The 19,773-nt window shown below is 36.2% G+C and overlaps 1 protein-coding gene across 1 annotated transcript; it reads right to left on the reverse strand.

Annotated features, from left to right (window-relative positions):
• Nucleotides 1–3,309: 3,309 nt before the first annotated feature.
• LOC123556348 (uncharacterized) lies at nucleotides 3,310–9,211 on the reverse strand. Its single transcript, XM_045346981.2, has 6 exons — nucleotides 9,097–9,211; nucleotides 8,477–8,602; nucleotides 5,991–6,125; nucleotides 5,412–5,471; nucleotides 4,589–4,766; nucleotides 3,310–4,325 (listed from the first exon to the last, which is right to left on the reverse strand). Exons 2-6 carry the CDS (start codon nucleotides 8,543–8,545, stop codon nucleotides 4,162–4,164), a joined length of 606 nt encoding a protein of 201 aa, XP_045202916.2. The 5' UTR covers nucleotides 8,546–8,602; nucleotides 9,097–9,211; the 3' UTR covers nucleotides 3,310–4,161.
• Between the last annotated feature and the right edge of the window lie 10,562 nt (nucleotides 9,212–19,773).

Genomic DNA, 19,773 nt, shown 5'->3' on the forward strand with positions numbered 1-19,773 from the left:
GGCCATCAGAAAATATCCATTTAGATAAGTTTTACAATGAAATTGCGAGAAGCAATTCTGTGCACCTTTGCCAACCATAATTTTAGTTCCTCTGCAATACATGTATAAATGGATAAAAGGCATGTATGAAACAACAGGCATGTTATACACAAAACGGTGTAGCTAGTTAAGTACAAAGGTAAAATTTTTACATGCCGTTTTTAAATTTAGTTTTAATTGGCAACATTAGTACTGTACGATAGAAGCAACACATATGTGGATATCCTTGCTGCTGAAATAAAAGCAAATTAAAACAATACCGTCTTTCACCCTGTAGAATATGGAACAAAATGAAATAATTGTAGTTATTACGAGCGAAGCCAGCGTATTTTTGTTTAATATCCAGACCACTTGCTCGTTTAGCTCAGTAAGGAGAGCACAGGTCTACGGCTCGCGGGGTCATGAGTTCGATTCCCTGGCGAGGCGCATGTTCTCAGTGACGGTTACATAAAAAACATTGTGTCTGAAATCACTCGTCCTCTACTTCTGATTCATGTGGGGAAGTTGGCAGTTACTTGCGGAAAACAGGTTTGTACTTGTACTGAATCAATAAAAACACTGGTTAGGTTAATTGTCCGCCGTTACATATTAACTGAAATACTGTTGAAATACGATGTTAAACCAAAACCAAATTAATCTTCCAGGATACCATTTAATCAGTTGTAGCCAGATTATAACAGTTTTTGTTGCAAAGTAACATGGACCGGGAGGCAGTAATATATCTTATATACTGTAATATTCATTGAGAGAGTAACGAGTAAAATGTCTTATGAGATTTTAGAATATACCTCCTGATTTTTTTTTTCTTTATAACTGAGAAAGGAATGCTAATATATATTAAGTTTTATGTCGGGACCGGAATACATAAGTATTTATTTACTATTCTGACAGCCTCGCCCTGATTTTCTAATGGTTATCACTTCAATAGATATGAATAATTTGATGGCTCCAAGTTTCCTATGAAATATGGTTGTGATTCCAAATTTGTGTAAACATTTCACACTGGGTGACAGAACCGTGGAGCGCAAATTAGAGGAGACAAATGTATTCTGTCATGGAAATACTCTATTTGTTTAGAATTTTTCAGTATTTAGAATGGCTATATGCCAGACCACTTCTTAGGGTGGTCAAGCTCAGCTGTGAAATGACCGTGAAACTTGGTATTAATAATTACCGATGATATGTTATTCGTTGAGACAACCCCCAAGTTTTGTCCGAAGTACATAATACATGTGCGTATTCGCATACATATACATTTACGCCGAAAAGGTCTTTTAGTATACACTATTCTACAGCTACAGTGACATTACTTATGGATCAACCCTCGTATAAAGCCCTGGAAAATTAGCGTCAATCTTGGCAGCCATTGTGAATTTCAGGAGGCCATGTTGATTTTGACGCTTTAGTCTCGGTATGGTGCCAAACAATGAACATGCAAAGTGATTTGCTTGAAGAATTATCTGAGCGATTATTTTTTGTAGTATCACTCTAACTATATTCAAACTAATTTGAAGTATGTTAATAGAACTAATATCTTTTCAAGAGATTTTTAAGTACTGAGTTGACAAACTACACCAATACAACCTGTTTATATTAACCTTATATTAGAGGGCCTTTCTAAAAATAACAATACAGTCTGACAGACAGCTATATCTCCCGTCGCTGTTATGGATAATGAAAGTGTTGATGGTATTCTGTGGAAGCATTGACGTTGTCAAGTATATTTTATAGTCCATGTATGACGACATCAATGAATTTGAAAATCCTTCAAGGGGCTTAGGAGATACAGAATGGACACAAAATGGAAGGCTCAAACCTTTGACCTTCAGTTGTGACCCTGACCTTGAGCCAACATGGCTGACTCATGTGTTTCCTGAAAATCCTTCAAGAGGTTTCAGTGATATGGAGCGGACACATTTATTACGGACGGAAGGACGGACGGACGAACGGACACCATTCCTATAACCCCACTACTTGTAGCGGGAGATTAATGACATTGTGCTGGAATACCGTACACAGTGACCTTTCTTAAACCCAATTTCTTGGTGAGAACATTTCATGTGGGAAGGGCACCTAGGTAGAACCACCGACCAAAGCCTGCTGAATTTGTGGTGTATGAGGAATACCAAGATACAAAAAGAGATATATGAGGAAAGTTAAGCGTATAAATGTAAAAACAAACCCAACATTTTCTTGTTTTGGTCAGGGTTGGAGGGCGAATATGAGGGACCTAGCCGAGGCAGTTGTGTATAAGGGAATATAAGAAATAACATAAGATGTATGACTAAGTTAGTGTAAGGGATGTTTTGATTTTTGTTGTTGTTTTTGTTGTTGTTTTCGTGGGAGAGATTAAGTAGAAGCGTGTTTGTAGGAGGAAGGGTTTATACGGGATACTGATCTATGATTCGAGTGAGTGTATGTAATGTATTTTTGGAGGGGTGGGGAGGGAAGGTGACTCTCCGGGGCGGGATGAAAGTCTGGGTAGGGGTTAGAAATTTGGTGGTAAGAGGGGTACTAGAACTTAGAAGTACTATGGGGTATAAGTGAAACTGAGAAGCGTGACTTTAAACTTTAACCAACAATATTGCAAAATCTGATCCAAGTGATCTTGATCATTTAGGTACCTGGTTTTAAATCAAAAGATGACTGTCCCTTATTAAGATCAAGCCTTCTGTGATGTAATAATACTACGGACAGTAGTTAAGCAGATATAGTAAAATTGAGAAGCTTGTCATAAAACATTCACCATCACTTTTACATAATTTAACCCTGCTGTCTTTGAACTTTTAGGTACCTGACCCTAAATTAAGTGATGTCTGTCGCTTACTAAGATAAATATTTGTGTAAGAGTTGATGAATATAGCTTAAGAATATATAGTGAAGTAGAGAATCTTATCATAAAATTTTAACCTGCATTATTTATAACATTTGACTCAAGTGACCATGAACAGACTCAATCAAACCGAGCCAGCAACACTTTCGTTTTTGTCGTGTTGAGCGACCTGCGAAATTTCCACTTTTCGCTATTTTAAGTAGAGATGGCCCTAAACAACCTGATGTTTCCCCTTTACCAACCTAATGTGAATATTGGTGATAATAGGGGCAGTACTCGTATTTAAGAAAATATAGTGAAGTTGAGAACCTTGCCACAAAACTTTAGCTGACGCCGACTTACAGTGCGTACAAAAGCCCTCTTTATTCAACGAAAACTCGAGTGAAAAGGTATAGATTCGCTGAGATATGAGGCAATGTAAAACAAACACTAGTAAGTACAGTTAAGAATTTATTACAGGAAACAAGTAGTAGGGACAGTTATAAGATAGTTTTATAAAGAACAAAATATGGACACATATGCTATAGTAGTTATATACATAAAACTATGTTTGCCAATATCGTTTAGTTATATTTGAAAAAATACTGCTTCTTATCGAAATAAATCGAAAACAAGAATTCGTTCTCAACTTGGAACAAAAGAAAACTGTTTATGTTCATGACTGTTAACGCTTTAGCGTCTTTTTCTGAGAAAAATGAGTTTATTCCCGTTTGTAACACATTTGCTTACACATTTTCCGGTCAGGAAGTTTTTCCTTGTTTTTTAGTTTGTATTTTAAAAGGAAAAGTGAAAACATTTGAAATAAATAAATTCTTTTACAAAAATTGATCTTATTTGCAATAAAACATAAGACACGAATAATAAATTTTCTAAAATTTATTTGAAAGCTGAAATGTCGATATTGGCAAAAAAAAAAAAAAGAAAAAAGATTCCTCAGTAATAATAAAAGAAAAATATTTCAGCACACGCACACACAGAGTGAACATACAAAGTAAGATAGTCATTGGAGATATATAAACAAAACAGTGTTCTGAAATGTATCATGTTTACCATTTGCAAATCAAGTTATGATAAGATATTTCCCTTTGAAAAAAGTAAAAGTTCAAATTTATCTTTCTGTTAAATGAATTACGTTTTGAAAACTTGTCTAATCTTAACTTTTGATTATAAATAAACTTTTAGTCCTGTACAGTTAAAACATGTTTTGTTATGAAAGTCTGGTTTGAGTTCAAAATCAAAATGGGGACAGGAAATGATTGCAACGGCTAAACGTCACTGTCTCCACATTATCAAAAGCACCGTCTAATTGTGAAACGTACATAACGTAACTGATAATAATAGCAGGAACGAACACAAACTCCAAATAACCTCCTGCAGCAGTACCGGACGTAGACACGTCTAACGGTCCAGTAATAGGTGCGGACACAGATTGCACGTTTGACTCTCTTGTTTCCTGAAAAGAAAAAGTAATTAGAATTGGAAATAACGTCTGTCTCGTTTTAGTAAAACGTGACTGTTACTGAGTGTTCTAGATGCCGTGAAAGAGGTAGATGTGATGCAGACTTGAGCCTTAATATCAAAATTTCCAACATTAATACCAGAAATAAAGGAAAACTCGCTCTGACGAATACCTGATAGCTGAAACAACAACAAACTACACGAAAATGTGACGTTTACAAAGTGGAAGTTTTCTTTATTTCATATCATGTTTCTTACCTTCATCACTTTCTCTGGCAGGCGCTGTGGTAGATTCATTTTCCTCTCCTTTTTCGCAACCATCAGCTTTAGAAATTAGCAGGACAATATCACGACCCTCACATTTCTTTAAGATGTCATCCGTCAGGTTTTTCTTCGGCATATCTACATACGTATAGCAGAAATCGTCCTGGTCCGACTAAATTATAAAGAAGTATCAAATTCATCCAGATTTACTTGTTTTCTTTCAAGAAAAGAGATAAACAAGGTCTGAAAACCCACTTGAAATTAATATACTAGCACAATACTTGCATTACAAATTCACCAATAGTTCCTTTTATATCTAATTGGTACGAGCAAGATAATAACAGATTATAGTGTTTCTGGAGCAAGCGAAAAATTAGTTAACTATCCACTAGGTACAGTGAGTTGATTGAACGTCTAAGTAAGTGATGTTTGATCTTGAATTCTTAACCATTTAGATACGCTTAATTTTCTCAACAATAGAAGTCTTCTTATAGTTTTCTTTGTAAAGATGGGCAATTCTGAATTGTTGTAAGTACATGCCATAGATTTAGTTTGATATGGATTACAGCACGAGAACAGCTCCATTCTAACAGGTTACAGCACTCACACCTTATTGGATTGAATAATCAAAATGAACATAACAAACTTGTTAAAAGATGCTAGAATCAAATAGCTGTCACATATGGAAAAGGCGTTTTAATTTTAATCAGTGTGTTCTTATAAAATTTGCTAGGATGCCTTGATATGTTCTGTAGACAAAAAAAAATGAAATTTAGATGGATTTTCCTGTAAAGGTACAAAGAACGGATGTTGTTACCTTCACATCCTCGGAGAGGTAACAAGTTGTATCATTTTCGGGTTTGTCCACCACATATCCCTGGAAAAGAAAAAGGTCGTGTCTTTCTATACCTAAACTTTGAGTCATATATTGAAAGTTTTCTCTATAACATGAATTTTAAGGCTAGATGTGTGTAGACGATGAAATTAGAGTACACAATACTTTGTGAAATGACCAAGTATTTTACCACATAGAAAGGTAAAGAAGTATATAATGCATATACCACATATAACTGTGAAGCAGTAAATAAAGTAAATTACCACATAGAACTGTGGAGCAGTAAATAAAGTAAATTACCACATAGAACTGTGGAGCAGTAAATTACCACATATAACTGTGAAGCAGTAAATAAAGTAAATTACATCATATAACTGTGAAGCAGTATATCATAAATGAAATGACAATATCCATTTTCTGATTAATGTTTATGTATGTACTTTCGTATTTTATGTTTTATTAGTTAATATTGCAATGATTTGAAATCGTTTTGGCATGTATTGCGTAAAGCAATTCTATCATTCGGGTATAATAAAGCAAATAATAAAGACGAATGTTTACCTTTGTAAAAATGTCAACTTCTATAACACGAGTTCCATTTGAGTCCATAACCTCTATGTCTTCCTCTGTATCAAATTCTTTTATGTCCAGTTTATAAGTTCCGTTTGCAGTCACAATGCTGTCCTGGCGCGACGACTGTTGAAATTAGAAAGCAAATGAATACATTTCGTGGAATGATAGTTATGATATACGGGGATGTCCAAACTATGGAAAAAATTGTTTTATCAAAGTCATATTGCAATTAGTTCACAAACATGTATATTTGGAATAACGCACAGAGGGGCATCTTGGGTTTTTCTCAACCATCAAAGCTGGAAAGTCGCCATATGATCTGTAAATTGTGTCGGTGCGACGTTAAACCCAACAAAAACAAATACTATTTCCGATTTTTATCAAAAGACATCTTCATTTAAATGTCCATGAGTTTTTACTGAGGTCCAAAAATACGAGCGGCGCAATCCATAAGGCAAAACAATATAGAATTTGTAATTTGTCTTCATGTTATAACAATGCATATTTTCAACATTCCCACTAAACGTTCACATCTTTGCCAGCGTAAGTCATTCTGACGTCACGCTGCCAAATTGGAAAAGGTGACATTATTAATTATTGAAAAGTATGCGTGTCGTGTATACAAGTGGTCAAACGCATCATGTAATATAGCGACGTGGAAGTTGCCGCTGCGCACGGGAGAATCATCAGATTCTCTGTAGAATTCGTATTGCAAGATATTGAGAGACATCAGAATATTTTGCAGGGACTAGTTTATGAATAACATCTCAAATATTTTCTTCGGGATATCCCGGGAATTACCGAAAAGCTGCAATGATAATAATATGCAGCAGACACAAGAAGCCGTAAACGCCATCAGTGGGCAAATGCGAGAAGTATTTGAAATTACAGTATGCTGTAACCATGTACCTTAATAAACTATTAATAAATCGTGCAGAGAAGATTTATCCAATATTTTAAGAAAAGATTCACATAACGCTGCATGTGGGTGACGGTAAGCACATTACAATGTGCGCCGGTCAAATTAACTTCGTGTAGAATCATGTTTCATTTTTTTCTCCAGAGTGTATTGCTTGATGCTTTGTTAAATGACTGAGAACTTTGTGAGTTGATGTCCATAATTTGCTGTTCGTCTCAATGGCTAATATTGAATATGCATACCTAACAATTTTATTTTCAAGTAGTTTCAAGTCCTTTTCTTCGTTATTATTTTTTAGAAATCTGACATAAACCGATTGTTCTCATGCTTTCACTGCATTCCACATAATGCTAATTTTCATTAACGATCTATCAGTTGTTCGTAAAGGAATTACTAATTCTTAAACATAAGACTATATATTCTGCCTCATATCCTATGTTTTACAAATGCAAAACAAGCTCACGGATTTTTTGTCTCAAAAATTCAAATATAACATCATCATAACTGTGTACCATGTGAGCACCATGGCAAACATATATTGAAAGAAAAAGTCATTATGACTTTAAAAATGAATGTTTAAACTAGAAGACGTGCTATTATCCGGAATCTGAGCTGTTGAATTTAGCACAAATTATCACAGATTTTGTCTTGCATTTTATCAATATTTAAACATAATTTAACGAGGTTTAATATAATTTCAGTGAGTTATTGGTAAGTTAATATAATCCGGAAAGTAGATTAAGTCAAATTTGCGTTCATGTTATATTATTGATTTTAAACCTGATGATATTGGGACCCAACCATTACATTTAGCAACAAACACCCATTTGCCAATGTTAGAAAAATTCTGCATGAATTCTCCAAAATTATCTTGTGCAATATAAGTACATACTTTAAAAGCCTTGTGCATTCGTAATCTATTCAGCTAACGGGTTATATAAATCAGGTTGCGGTGTTTAAACTGCATGGTATAGGTTTTCAGAAAAGATAAAAAGATAAAAGCTAAGGGTAAATTTTAAACAATGTTTTAAGTAATTAAATGAGGATATCATAGAAGTACCGCTTTACGCGTCATAATTAAACAGACATACTTTGTATTTTGGCACGTCTTCTTTCTAGATATAAAACATTTCTAATTTATATAGTATGTTCAAATTTATAGAATTTGCGATATCAAATTAGTTTTCTTTTTTTTTAATCATGATAAAATAGAATAATATTTCCCAGCGAACGAGCGTATTGTTATGAAAATACAGATGATGAAAGGATTTTTTTGTAACTGCCAACTTCCCCACATGAATCGGAGGTGGAGGACGAATGCTTTTAGACACATTGTCTTTTATCAAATCGTCACGGAGAACATGCTCCCCACCCTGGGAACGAATTTGCGACCACGCGATCTATAGATCGGCGCTCTCCCTACTGAGCTAAGCGGATAGGCTAATGAAAGGAATGACCCTTTTTTCAAAAACGCATGCAATGATTATATAAACCATACTAGTAGTCCACAAACACGACCAGTCCCACCTCAACCCTAAGGTATAAAAAGTCATACCTGAAAACTTTCTGAAAACTGTATGAACCCAAAAATCACCAAACTAACATGAAGCATTTTTGTCCTCATTTTTCGTTGTATATTCTTCAATGTTAGCGAAGTAGGCTGTATTTTTTTTAACTCCTCCTGTGTAAAATAAAAAATTAGTTTTGTAAAGTGTTTACCTGGAGTTAAGAAACATGAGTTCATTGCATTCAATCATTTAAAAGTATCAGCATTAGCTTTTTCATTTAAATAACATGTGTGTTTCCCACGAAATAAAACAAATACAACACCCTCTCTTTCCAAAATAAAAACAAAAACAAAAAACAAAGGAGAAAAGCAGACTTTTTCATCGCCTTTAAAATCTGTACCCGACGAAACTTTGCGCAAAAAGCAAGAAGCAAGATTGTAGCACAACGACTTTCTGCTTATAAATAATACTACACAATTAATACTAGATCATTAATTAAGTTACGATTCATGCCAATACAAGTTGAGATTAATGATAGAATAGTCTGCACAATGACTAAATGTTAACAAAACTTCAGAGTAAATGGACTGTCATTCAGTCAACAAAATCAGTTTCACAAACAATCTGATGTCGAACAGGAATAAACTATTACTACAAAATATCTTACCTGAAACCTTCAGATGCGAGCAACAGACAGTTAGCCAGACAACCCAGGTGTTCTTATATACCTTCAGTCTCCCTTGCTTCCTCTTTCAGCGACCAATGAGAATGCTTGCAATAACAGAACCTTGTCAAAGATACCATAAATAACAAAACGGGTTATGTACTTTAAAAAATATGCAGACAATGCATTTTGCCGCACCTGTCGAATATATCCAGGGTAGAAGGAAGTTGTTGAATTCTATATGCGCATTAATAAATGCGAAATGGCAGGCAATCAGTTTATAATAACATCGTTCGTTACAAACCAACCACACAGTTGATATACTTCTACGTATAAAGTGTGATTAAAATTAATCTCATTAAATATCACCATCGTTAGCCATTGACCTTGCTTTGTTTCTCTCGATTAAACGTCACACCGACATAATTGTAGGTAATCTGGAAACTTACAATTGTGTGATGATAGAAAAAGGCCCAGTGTGTCTCACCGGGTGTTTTTCAGGCAAGGGAGGGGGTATGTACCTTACTTAGTACCTTGTATAACATGTAATAATCTTGTTTATTGGTAGCCTCGTTAGTCGAATAATTACAGCCTTCATGTGTCCTTCATTAACGTATCTTTCAGCCGTATTCTAGTGGAAACGTTAACATTTGGCTTGTAGAAGTTCATTTGATTTAACAAGTACTCGACCGTGCCTTGTTTTGTCTGGGCTTTGTTTTCTTTGATGTTTTGTCTCCAACAAAGGCATGAAACACATGTAATAATTGTTCTTAAGTTTGTTGTTATTAGTTTATACTAATTTATTTTAGTTCGATTGTGATGAAAGCTTAAAGCCTATTTGAACCAATCTCCGCTTCCTTACAGCACTAGTGTCATATGAAAAGTCATGGTCGTGACCCCAGTGGGGCTCGAACCCACGACCCCCGGGTTGAGCGGCCGACATCTTAACCATTAGATCACCGCTTCCCTAATTGCTGTTATTAGCTCAACAGACGAGAGAGCAAAACGTGATCAAGGTGAGGAATTATGATAATTTATCGTCCATTGAAAATTGAAGAAACTTGACCTGAATGTTCCTTGGCTACCACTCCGTCAAATTTTGAAAATATCTAGAGATGAAGACCTTTTTATGTTTGTCCTGTGGTTATTAAATAATTCAGAAGTCGGTAAGGGGTCAACCTTAAATCTTCGGGGGAGGAGAAGGTAGCGGAGGAGAGGGAGGGGATGTATTCGTATGTAAGGTGTCTTGGATTTATCTTAAAATCAGAAAGAAAAAAAAGAAAATTATGAAGCTGACAGTAGCAGTTACAGCTGTAGCATAAGTAGCAGTAGTAATCACGAAAATCAGCAACAGCAGTTGCAGTAGCAGCGATAGCAGTAATAGAGGCAGCAGCTGTTGCAGTAGTAGTAGAGGAGGCAAAAGAAGCAGTAGTATCAGTAGCAATAGCAGCTGTATCAGTAGCACTAGCAGAGGAAGCAATAGCAACAGTGGCAGTAGCAGCAGCGGCAGTAGCGGTAGCAGTAGAACTAGCAGCAGTACCAGTCGGAGTAGAAGCAGAAGAGGCAGCAGTAGCAGCATCAGCACTAGAGCAGTAGCAGTAGAGGAAGTAACACTAGCAGAAGCTGTAATAGCAGTAGCAACAGTAACACCAGCAGCAGTAGAAGCAACAGCACCAGTAGTTGTAGCAGTAGCAGCAACTCCAATAGCAGTAACAGCATCAGCGGTAGCAGTAGTAAAACAAGCAGTAGAAGCATTAGCAGTAGCAGCTTAGCATCAGCAGCTGTACTAGCAGTAGCAAAAATGTGAAATCGGAGGTAGCACTAGCACAAATAGCAAAACATGAAATTGGCAAATGCAGTAGCAGCATTAGCGTTGGTAAAATCTTCAAACTGGCAGTAGCAAAAGCTGCAGTAGCAGTAGCAAAATTATTTTTCTGTTACTTATGCTACTGGTACTGGTAATTTCACATTTTATAATTTTGCTACTGCCACTATAACTTTTAGGATTTTGCCACTGCTTCTGATGCTACTGCTTTTTCTCTCTTCACGATTTTGCAAATGCTGCTACTGCTACTGCTAGTTTCACGTTTCTGCTCCAGCTAAAACAAAATTCATGTTTCTGCTTTTTCTTCTGCTCCTGCTGTTGCTGCTACTGCTACTTCTACTGTTGCTACTGATACTGCGATTGAACATATTTGCTACTACTAATACCGCTACTGTCAATTTCACGTGTTTTTGTTTCTTCTGCGATTCCGAGAAATATTCCCTCACCTTTTATCTTTTGCTACGGCTACTGCGCCTTAGCTACTGACAATTTTACGTTTTTACTATTGCTTGTGCTGCTACTGCTACTGTTATTCTCAGTTTCAAGTTTTTCGCTCATGCTATTGCCGATATTGGTTGGAATTGATGTTCAGCCTTAATAAATAACAAATATTGTTATGTAATGATATATAAGAGTCTTATTATGTAACTTTCAAAACTTAAGTTTAAAAGCATTTAAAGGCACTTTCCCCTAGACCGTATGACGACAAAATAAAAAGAAATTTTAGGGAATATTTGTTGTATTTAAAACTTAGTTACTGACAGATTCTTGTTACTGAAACATATGAGAATTAGTTGCGTTTTTTAATACTTTAGAAACATGATTATTCTAATGTTTGTTCATGATATGACAAAATATCATTTTGAAAAATTTCCATTGTAAGCAAAATATCTTGAGCCCAGCCTTTTTAAGGGAACCTTATTAAATCTAAAACCATTTTAGGGAGAGAATATGCTATCTGAGTAATGGAAATAATTTTTGTTTTTGAAAGATTTGACCTGGGACCAAATTTTATTTTCGTTGATTTAAGAGCAATTTTTTTATCAGTATGTTGAAGCCATCTAATAATTCAAGCAAATCCAAAGTTAAATATTTTTCCCATATAAATCCTACTGCCCTACCCATACTATCAACGTTGGCCTTTAATAATAATGTATTGATTAAACAGGTAAGTTAGCCTGGCTAAAGTTGTATAATTCATATACTTTCTCAAATGTTAATTGGGTCTCTGTTATAATTTGCAAGAACATATCTGTAAAGTTTTCAGGCCAAATGCCATCTCAAGCATTGTGCACGAGGTTTAGTACTTTGTTTCTATCAGATGCGGAACCCAAACAATTTGTTATTAGACATTCTATAGAAACAGATCTAGTTTGAGCGAATTATACCGATTTGTTTATCTTATCCGACAGTGAACGCATATTCTAATATGTATGATAGTCCGAGCCGATGTGACTGCAAAAATAAAACCTTCGCGGCGAATTTATCAATAATTGCAAACGTTTCCGTTATGATTCATAGCCAAAAACTGTCAAAAGCTAGGCCTTGGCGCATTTTCTTAATGTGGTAAATTCCAAAAATTCCCCTATTACTTCCTATTTGAATATGTCATCATGACCCGTGAATTATTGTTCGATTTATTCCCACAAAGACAAACGATCTTGTTTACGTGCACTTAAAAGTTTGTAGTAACGCGCAAAATCAGACAATGAACACTTTTTATGCACGTAACAATACCCAAAGAAACAATTAAACTATTCGAAGTTACGTGGAGTTTCAGTTTCTTAATATGAATTATTATGTCTCATTATTTTTATGACTGCATGCCTATTATTAAAGAGGATTTTAAGAAAATAGCCCAAACAGAAGCAGGAAGTTGGAGAAATAGTTTATTACACTAGCTGAACTGACATTCAAACTGATCAGAAAACATATTTATCATAGGCATGTTGCTGAATAAATGTTTTCATTTTCATAATCTAAATAAGTTGTGTATTGTGTTTGTCATAAACACAAATTAGTATAGAATACGTCACAAAAAACAACAACAAAAACAAACAGATCTAACGCGATGTTGACCTGTTTCTGACAAGGCGTACTTGATTTTACGTGGTCAAAAGAACATGATAGTTTTATAATTTCAAACCGCTTTTCCTTTCGACAGAAATCTCTATGATATAGCTAAAATCGCTTAAACATCAACTCATATGGTACTAGTTTTGAGCTGTCTGTGACATGGACATGTGTGTAATTTAATAATTTGATGCCAAAGGCCTTTAACTTTTTGTAGACTGGCTAGGCAGGAAACTCTTTACAGCCTATTTATACAAGGAAGAGCCAGGTTGTCCATGAACAATTTGACCTGTGCTTCCAAATTTATTTCTATGCAGTCTTATGCATTTACTAGTAATTAATCAATTTGGTGACCGAATTATACAAACAAAGATAACCAAATGGTTAATGAACCAAACTGGATAAAATTAACCCAGAATCAGAGCAAAATACTTTTCATTGCCCGTGGGTGGAAGTGTTGAAGACCGCGGATTCCGACAAATTCGATACCGTAACACCAAAACACTGCAATGGATCGTATGAAGTTCCGAAGTAAAATCAAGATAAAATAAACTGAGCTAAGCGGGCTTATATATATATATATAAATTATTTTACTTAGTTTATGCAGGAATTAATAATGTCGTGAAAAAAGTGTTGTACTTAAAAGGACCTCGGACATTTTCCTATTCAGACTAAATTATACCATTTTGTGAACAAAAAAGAAGACTATGTAGACGTTTCTCATTTCTGTTGAAATACGAACATTAACCATTTTTACGTTTTAAACATCTCCCTCCCCCCTCCCCACTTCAAGTGACGCAGCAAACTATTTCACATACCTTTGTAAGTAATTATTATATACGTATGCTACAAAAATGGTACTTGTTCACATGGGGTGGGGGGGGGGGGGGAACAGTTAAAAAATGAAGAAAAAAAAACTACATACAGGGTGTCAGCAAATGAATTTTAAATAAAGTATATTGACACTTACTGCATATGTTTCTTAAACCTTACATATCTACAGCTTTATTCGTTTTTGTAAATATTTCAAGCATAGAAAACACTATGATAAATAAATAGCGGACATAGAAAGTCAAGCTTAAAAGCAGACCGATCCTGATAAGTATATCATATGGGTTTTTCAATCAGGTCTGTTGCCTCTTGACAATCTAAGTCCGTCGATTGAGTGTCATCAGGATTGGGACAAATGCGTCTGTCGCAAATCATGAACCAAGCAAGTGGCTTAGACACGACCCCCGGGTTGAGCGGCCGACATCTTAACCACAGTAACACCAGCAGCAGTAGAAGCAACAGCACCAGTAGTTGTAGCAGTAGCAGCAACTCCAATAGCAGTAACAGCATCAACAAGCAGTAGAAGCATTAGCAGTAGCAGCTTAGCATCAGCAGCTGTACTAGCAGTAGCAAAAATGTGAAATCGGAGGTAGCACTAGCACAAATAGCAAAACATGAAATTGGCAAATGCAGTAGCAGCATTAGCGTTGGTAAAATCTTCAAACTGGCAGTAGCAAAAGCTGCAGTAGCAGTAGCAAAATTATTTTTCTGTTACTTATGCTACTGGTACTGGTAATTTCACATTTTATAATTTTGCTACTGCCACTATAACTTTTAGGATTTTGCCACTGCTTCTGCTGCTACTGCTTTTTCTCTCTTCACGATTTTGCAAATGCTGCTACTGCTACTGCTAGTTTCACGTTTCTGCTCCAGCTAAAACAAAATTCATGTTTCTGCTTTTTCTTCTGCTCCTGCTGTTGCTGCTATGCTACTTCTACTTTTGCTACTGATACTACGATTGAACATATTTGCTACTACGAATACCGCTACTGTCAATTTCACGTGTTTTTGTTTGCTCTGTGATTCCGAGAAATCTTCCCTCACCTTTTATCTTTTGCTACGGCTACTGCGCCACAGCTACTGACAATTTTACGTTTTTACTACTGCTTGTGCTGCTACTGCTACTGTTATTCTCAGTTTCAAGTTTTTTCGCTCATGCTATTACCGATATTGGTTGGAATTGATGTTCAGCCTTAATAAATAACAAATATTGTTATGTAATGATATATACGAGTCTTATTATGTAACTTTCAAAACTTAAGTTTAAAAGCATTTAACAATCTTGACAATCTAAGTCCGTCGACTGAGTGTCATCAGGATTGGGACAAATGCGTCTGTCGCAAATCATGAACCAAGCAAGTGGCTTAGACATATACAACTAGATGTATGTGTCTTCAACCTAAACATGGCAAGGAGATATAGACGAACTTCTATGGGAATAGTGCCACTGTGGTGCAAATGCCTTTTTACCCTTTCTAAAAGAGATACAGACGAACTTCTATGGGAAAAGTGCCACTGTGGTGCAAATGCCTTTTTTTTTTATATAATCCGGAAATTGGATCCCTCGGAAGCACCGAGAACAATGCAAATAGTGAAAATTGCAGACTCGGTTTGATTGAGTCTGTTCATGAGCAGTAATGGAAAATGCAACACTGCTCACGCCGTTTTGTAGGACACGTTAAGTTTTGTAAGACACAATCATGGCGCACCTAGAATGCATTTTAAGAACAACCTTTGCTTTAATTCGAACCAAAGAACCACTGGATCCAGCATTCTAAATCAGACACCAACTCCTGAACTGACCCTGGTGCCTCCAGAACTAACACTGACGCCCCAAGACCTAATATTGACGTTCCCAGAACCAACACTGACACCCCATTAATTAACACCAAGCCACCAACACGTCTGAAACTTATTCCGAGTGAGTGAGTTAGATTTTACGGCGAACCGACACAAAAAGGCCATATATCGCCAAAAACAAGCGCTTTGAAAACGTAAAGAAACTTATTCCGAGGCCGACCGGAATATTAGTAACGACATTACTAACACTGACATCCCAAGAATATTTACTTAAATGTTGATACTAGCTATTGAAGTCCTGTTCCATCGGTAAATTGGACCAGTCCGTATTTTATTACTACATGTATTGTTATGTTGTTTTATTCTTTTTGTATTGGAGTAACAGAAACCACATTTAAATGTTTGCTAGGCATTAAAAAATATAGGCTAAATGTGCATGACTCAGTGGCGTAGCCACTATGGTATAAGCACAGCAGGACTGTGCCTACAGATAATTTAGGAAACTGAAAAACTAAACACCCCAAAAATGCAATATTAAGGGACCTTGAAAAGAACAAAACAAACGATGCATCTAGAACGTGCCAAAATGTGTCATAAAATGCTTACCCCCAGGCACCCCTGAACCGACAGTGGCCTAGGCAGTCTCCTATACCCCTACACTGCAACTGAATAGACCAACTACGCCAGTGTTTCTAAAAACTTCGAAGGCAAGCTACTTTTTTTGTTGGATTTAACGTCGCACCGACACATGATAGGTCATATGGCGACTTTCCAGCTTAAATGGTGGAGGAAGACCCCAGATGCCCCTCCGTGCATTATTTCATCACGAGCGGGCACCTGGGTAGAACCACCGACATTCCACGAGGGCGTTATGCACCTGAATCAGGATGTATAGAAAGCAAACAATTGGCTATGATCAATGCATCAGTTATCGTTGGTAATCGGGTGGAAAGAACTGAAGTACAGTTGTGTGACCAAAAGTTTTGTTCCACTTTTATTTTAAATTTTTTGCTTTTCAGTTAATTTTAAAAAAAGGTTAATAAAACTGATAATCTGCATGGTAAAAGTTTATTTAACAAATAATCAAGGCATTCGAGTGGTTTATTGTCTGATTCAGATGCATAACGCCCTCGTGGTTAAATACTGAAGCATCTGAACAATGAACCGTGGTAAATTAGACTAGACGATAAATCACAAGAAGGCCTTGATTGTTTCATTCTGACATGTTTTTGAAATATTTTAATAAATATCATGCTGGGCTTCATTTACCCGAGGATGTATGGGACGTCATGCGGCAATTTGACGTCATAATGCTCTCTTACCGGTCTGTGCGTTTGAAATTAAAAAAAATATATGACCCTTATTCACAAAATCTTCGAATTTCAAGAAAACGAAGATGAAATACTTTTTTTGCGACAGTTTGACAGGAATATAGATCTTACTTATTTTTGAGTATTCGAAACCATTATATAAAATTATCATCTGTTGAAGTCAAGAAATGGCTTTGAAATTTGGGCAAAATCCCTAGCATAATGTCCGATGTCCTTTCAGGCCTGGGTGGCCATCTGCGAAAAGGTCAAAAGTATTGGAACTGCTAAGAGGTCCGTCAATGACGTTAAGGAAAAGTGGCAGAACCTGGCGGAAACGGCAAAGCTGAGATGACCAGCCAGAAAATTTGAAAATGCAGAAAACCACCAGTACCATCAGCCGACCCCTGCTCGATAATATAGTTGGACTGTTCAGTTCCTCGGCCTCATTTCACGGGTACCAGGCGCTGATACAATTATGAAACTGTCATTTAAGTTTATGCGAGTATTGACAAAATGAACGTTATGCAGATCTATGTATATGCTCAAATTATGTATGATTTTACACAGACAATCGATGGATAAACTTAAACAGGCGTTATATTATTTAACTGTTTAAATTTAAAAAAAAGATAATAGGTAAGGGTAGGTTTTTCGGAAGTACAGAACACTAAAACAGCCACAGAGCCACGCATTTGCATAGAAGGCCCACAACAAAAAGAAGCTGTAATGGAAAAATATTTCAGACGGGTTGCTTCAAACATCCAACAAGTACATATTAATTTATGGTAAATATAGATGGAAAGGAAGGAAACTGTAAGGGGAAAAATGGGGCCGGGGTGTGTGTGGTGTGTGTGTGTGTGGGGGGGGGGGGGGCCGGAAGTAAGGGACCCGAAGGGGAAAGTTGAACAAGGACGAATATACAAGGGAATGCCATATTCTTTAATAACAGTCACACTACAACATAAACCATAATAGCGCAGACACTCATGCACCAAAAAGAAACACACAACCACTATCAACTGAATAACATAGAAAAACGAACAAGCAACACATAAGAAAACAGTAGGGCACCGTTATAGACTCACAAGCATACAGACGCACCCACACAAGTAGGAAAAAAGTTTCCAATGTTCGGTAAACAACTATATCGGCACATTAATCTATAAATAAATAGTGTTTATTGATGTGCACACTAGAGCAACAGCCAATCAAATTGAACATGACATGGTTATCTCTCCTGTACTTGAGGCTGCCAGTGGGGTTCTTAAAACGAACTGGTCTATTACGATTCTGTCGACACTGATAATCCAGATTGAAATTTTGCAAATCAATAGTGCTACCATTAATTTTAACAAGAGCTCGTCGAACACGAAATGCCCACCTTGATGCATTGAGTAATTGCACAAGGAACAGAAATTATATGCTCACTGTAAAGAAAAGTTCTACCATTCTGGTTTAATCTGACCTTGACCTTTAACCTATTAACCTAACAAGAGCTTACAGAGTGATCTTGGTGCCATCCACTGAGCCATTTTTGAATGTTCCAAATTTCAAGACTAGCTCAAGGTCAAAATCAAGGTCAAATTTCATTTTGGTACAAAACAATGTGTATGTGGTCAAATTTGAAAGCTGTGGCTTGAGAAATGTGAAAGCAGGTCATTAGATCAATTTCAAGGTCAAAGTTCATTTCGGTAGACAGAACTATGCATGTGCTTCAAATTTTGAGGCTGTAGCTTGAGAAATGTGAAAGTAAATAATAGGTAAAAATCAATGTCCAATTTCAATTCAGAACACAAAAATATGCATGCGGTCCCAATTTGAAGCCTGTAGCTTCAGAAATGTGAAAGTAGGTCATTAGGTCAATCTCAAGATCAAAGTTAATTTCGGTACACAAAACTATGCATGTGGTTCAAATTTGAAGGCTGTAGCTTGAGAAATGTGAAAGTTGGTCACTAGGTCAAAATCAAGGTCACATTTTATTTCAGAACACAAAACTATGCAAGTGGTCCAAATTTGAAGCCTGTACCTTCAGAAATGTGAAAGTAGGTCACTAGGTCAATCTCAAGATCAAAGTTCATTTCAGTACACAAAACTATGCTTGTGGTTCAAATTTGAAGGCTGTAACTTGAGAAATGTGAACGTAGGTCACTAGGTCAAAATCAAGGTCAAATTTTATTTTTAACAAAAAAATATGCATGTGGTCCAAATTTGAAGCCTGTACCTTCAAAAATGTGAAAGTAGGTCACTAGGTCAATAACGAGGTCAAAGTTTTTTTCGGTACACAAACCTATGCATTTGGTCCAAATTTGAAGGCTGTAGCTACAAAAATGTGAAAGTAGGTCACTAGGTCAAGATCAAAGTCAACTCATGTCAAGGTTCATCTTGCCAATCAAAACAATACATGTGGTCCAAATTTGAATAATGTAAGTTATGGACATGAAGATTCTAAGTTTTAAGTCTATATGAACCATATGACGCCTGGGGCAGGGCCATATTTGACCCTAGAGGGATAGTTTGAACAAACTTGGTAGAGAACCACTAAATGATGCTACATTACAACATATCAAAGCCATAGTCTTTGTGGACAAGAAGATTTTCAATGTTTTTCCCTATATAAGTCTACGTAAACCATGTGACCCCCAGGGCGGAGCCATATTTGACCCTTGGGAAATAATTTGAACAATCTTAGTAGAGGACCACTAGATGATGTCATACACAAAATATCAAAGCCCTAGGCCCTGTGGTTTTGGACAAGAGGTTATTCAAAAAATTTTCCTATATAAGTCTATACAAACCATGTGACCCCCGGGGTGGGGCCATATTTGACCCCAGGGAAATAA

Source organism: Mercenaria mercenaria, chromosome 5 (assembly GCF_021730395.1).
Source record: "Mercenaria mercenaria strain notata chromosome 5, MADL_Memer_1, whole genome shotgun sequence".
In the NCBI taxonomy this organism is placed as follows: Eukaryota; Metazoa; Mollusca; class Bivalvia; order Venerida; family Veneridae; genus Mercenaria; species Mercenaria mercenaria.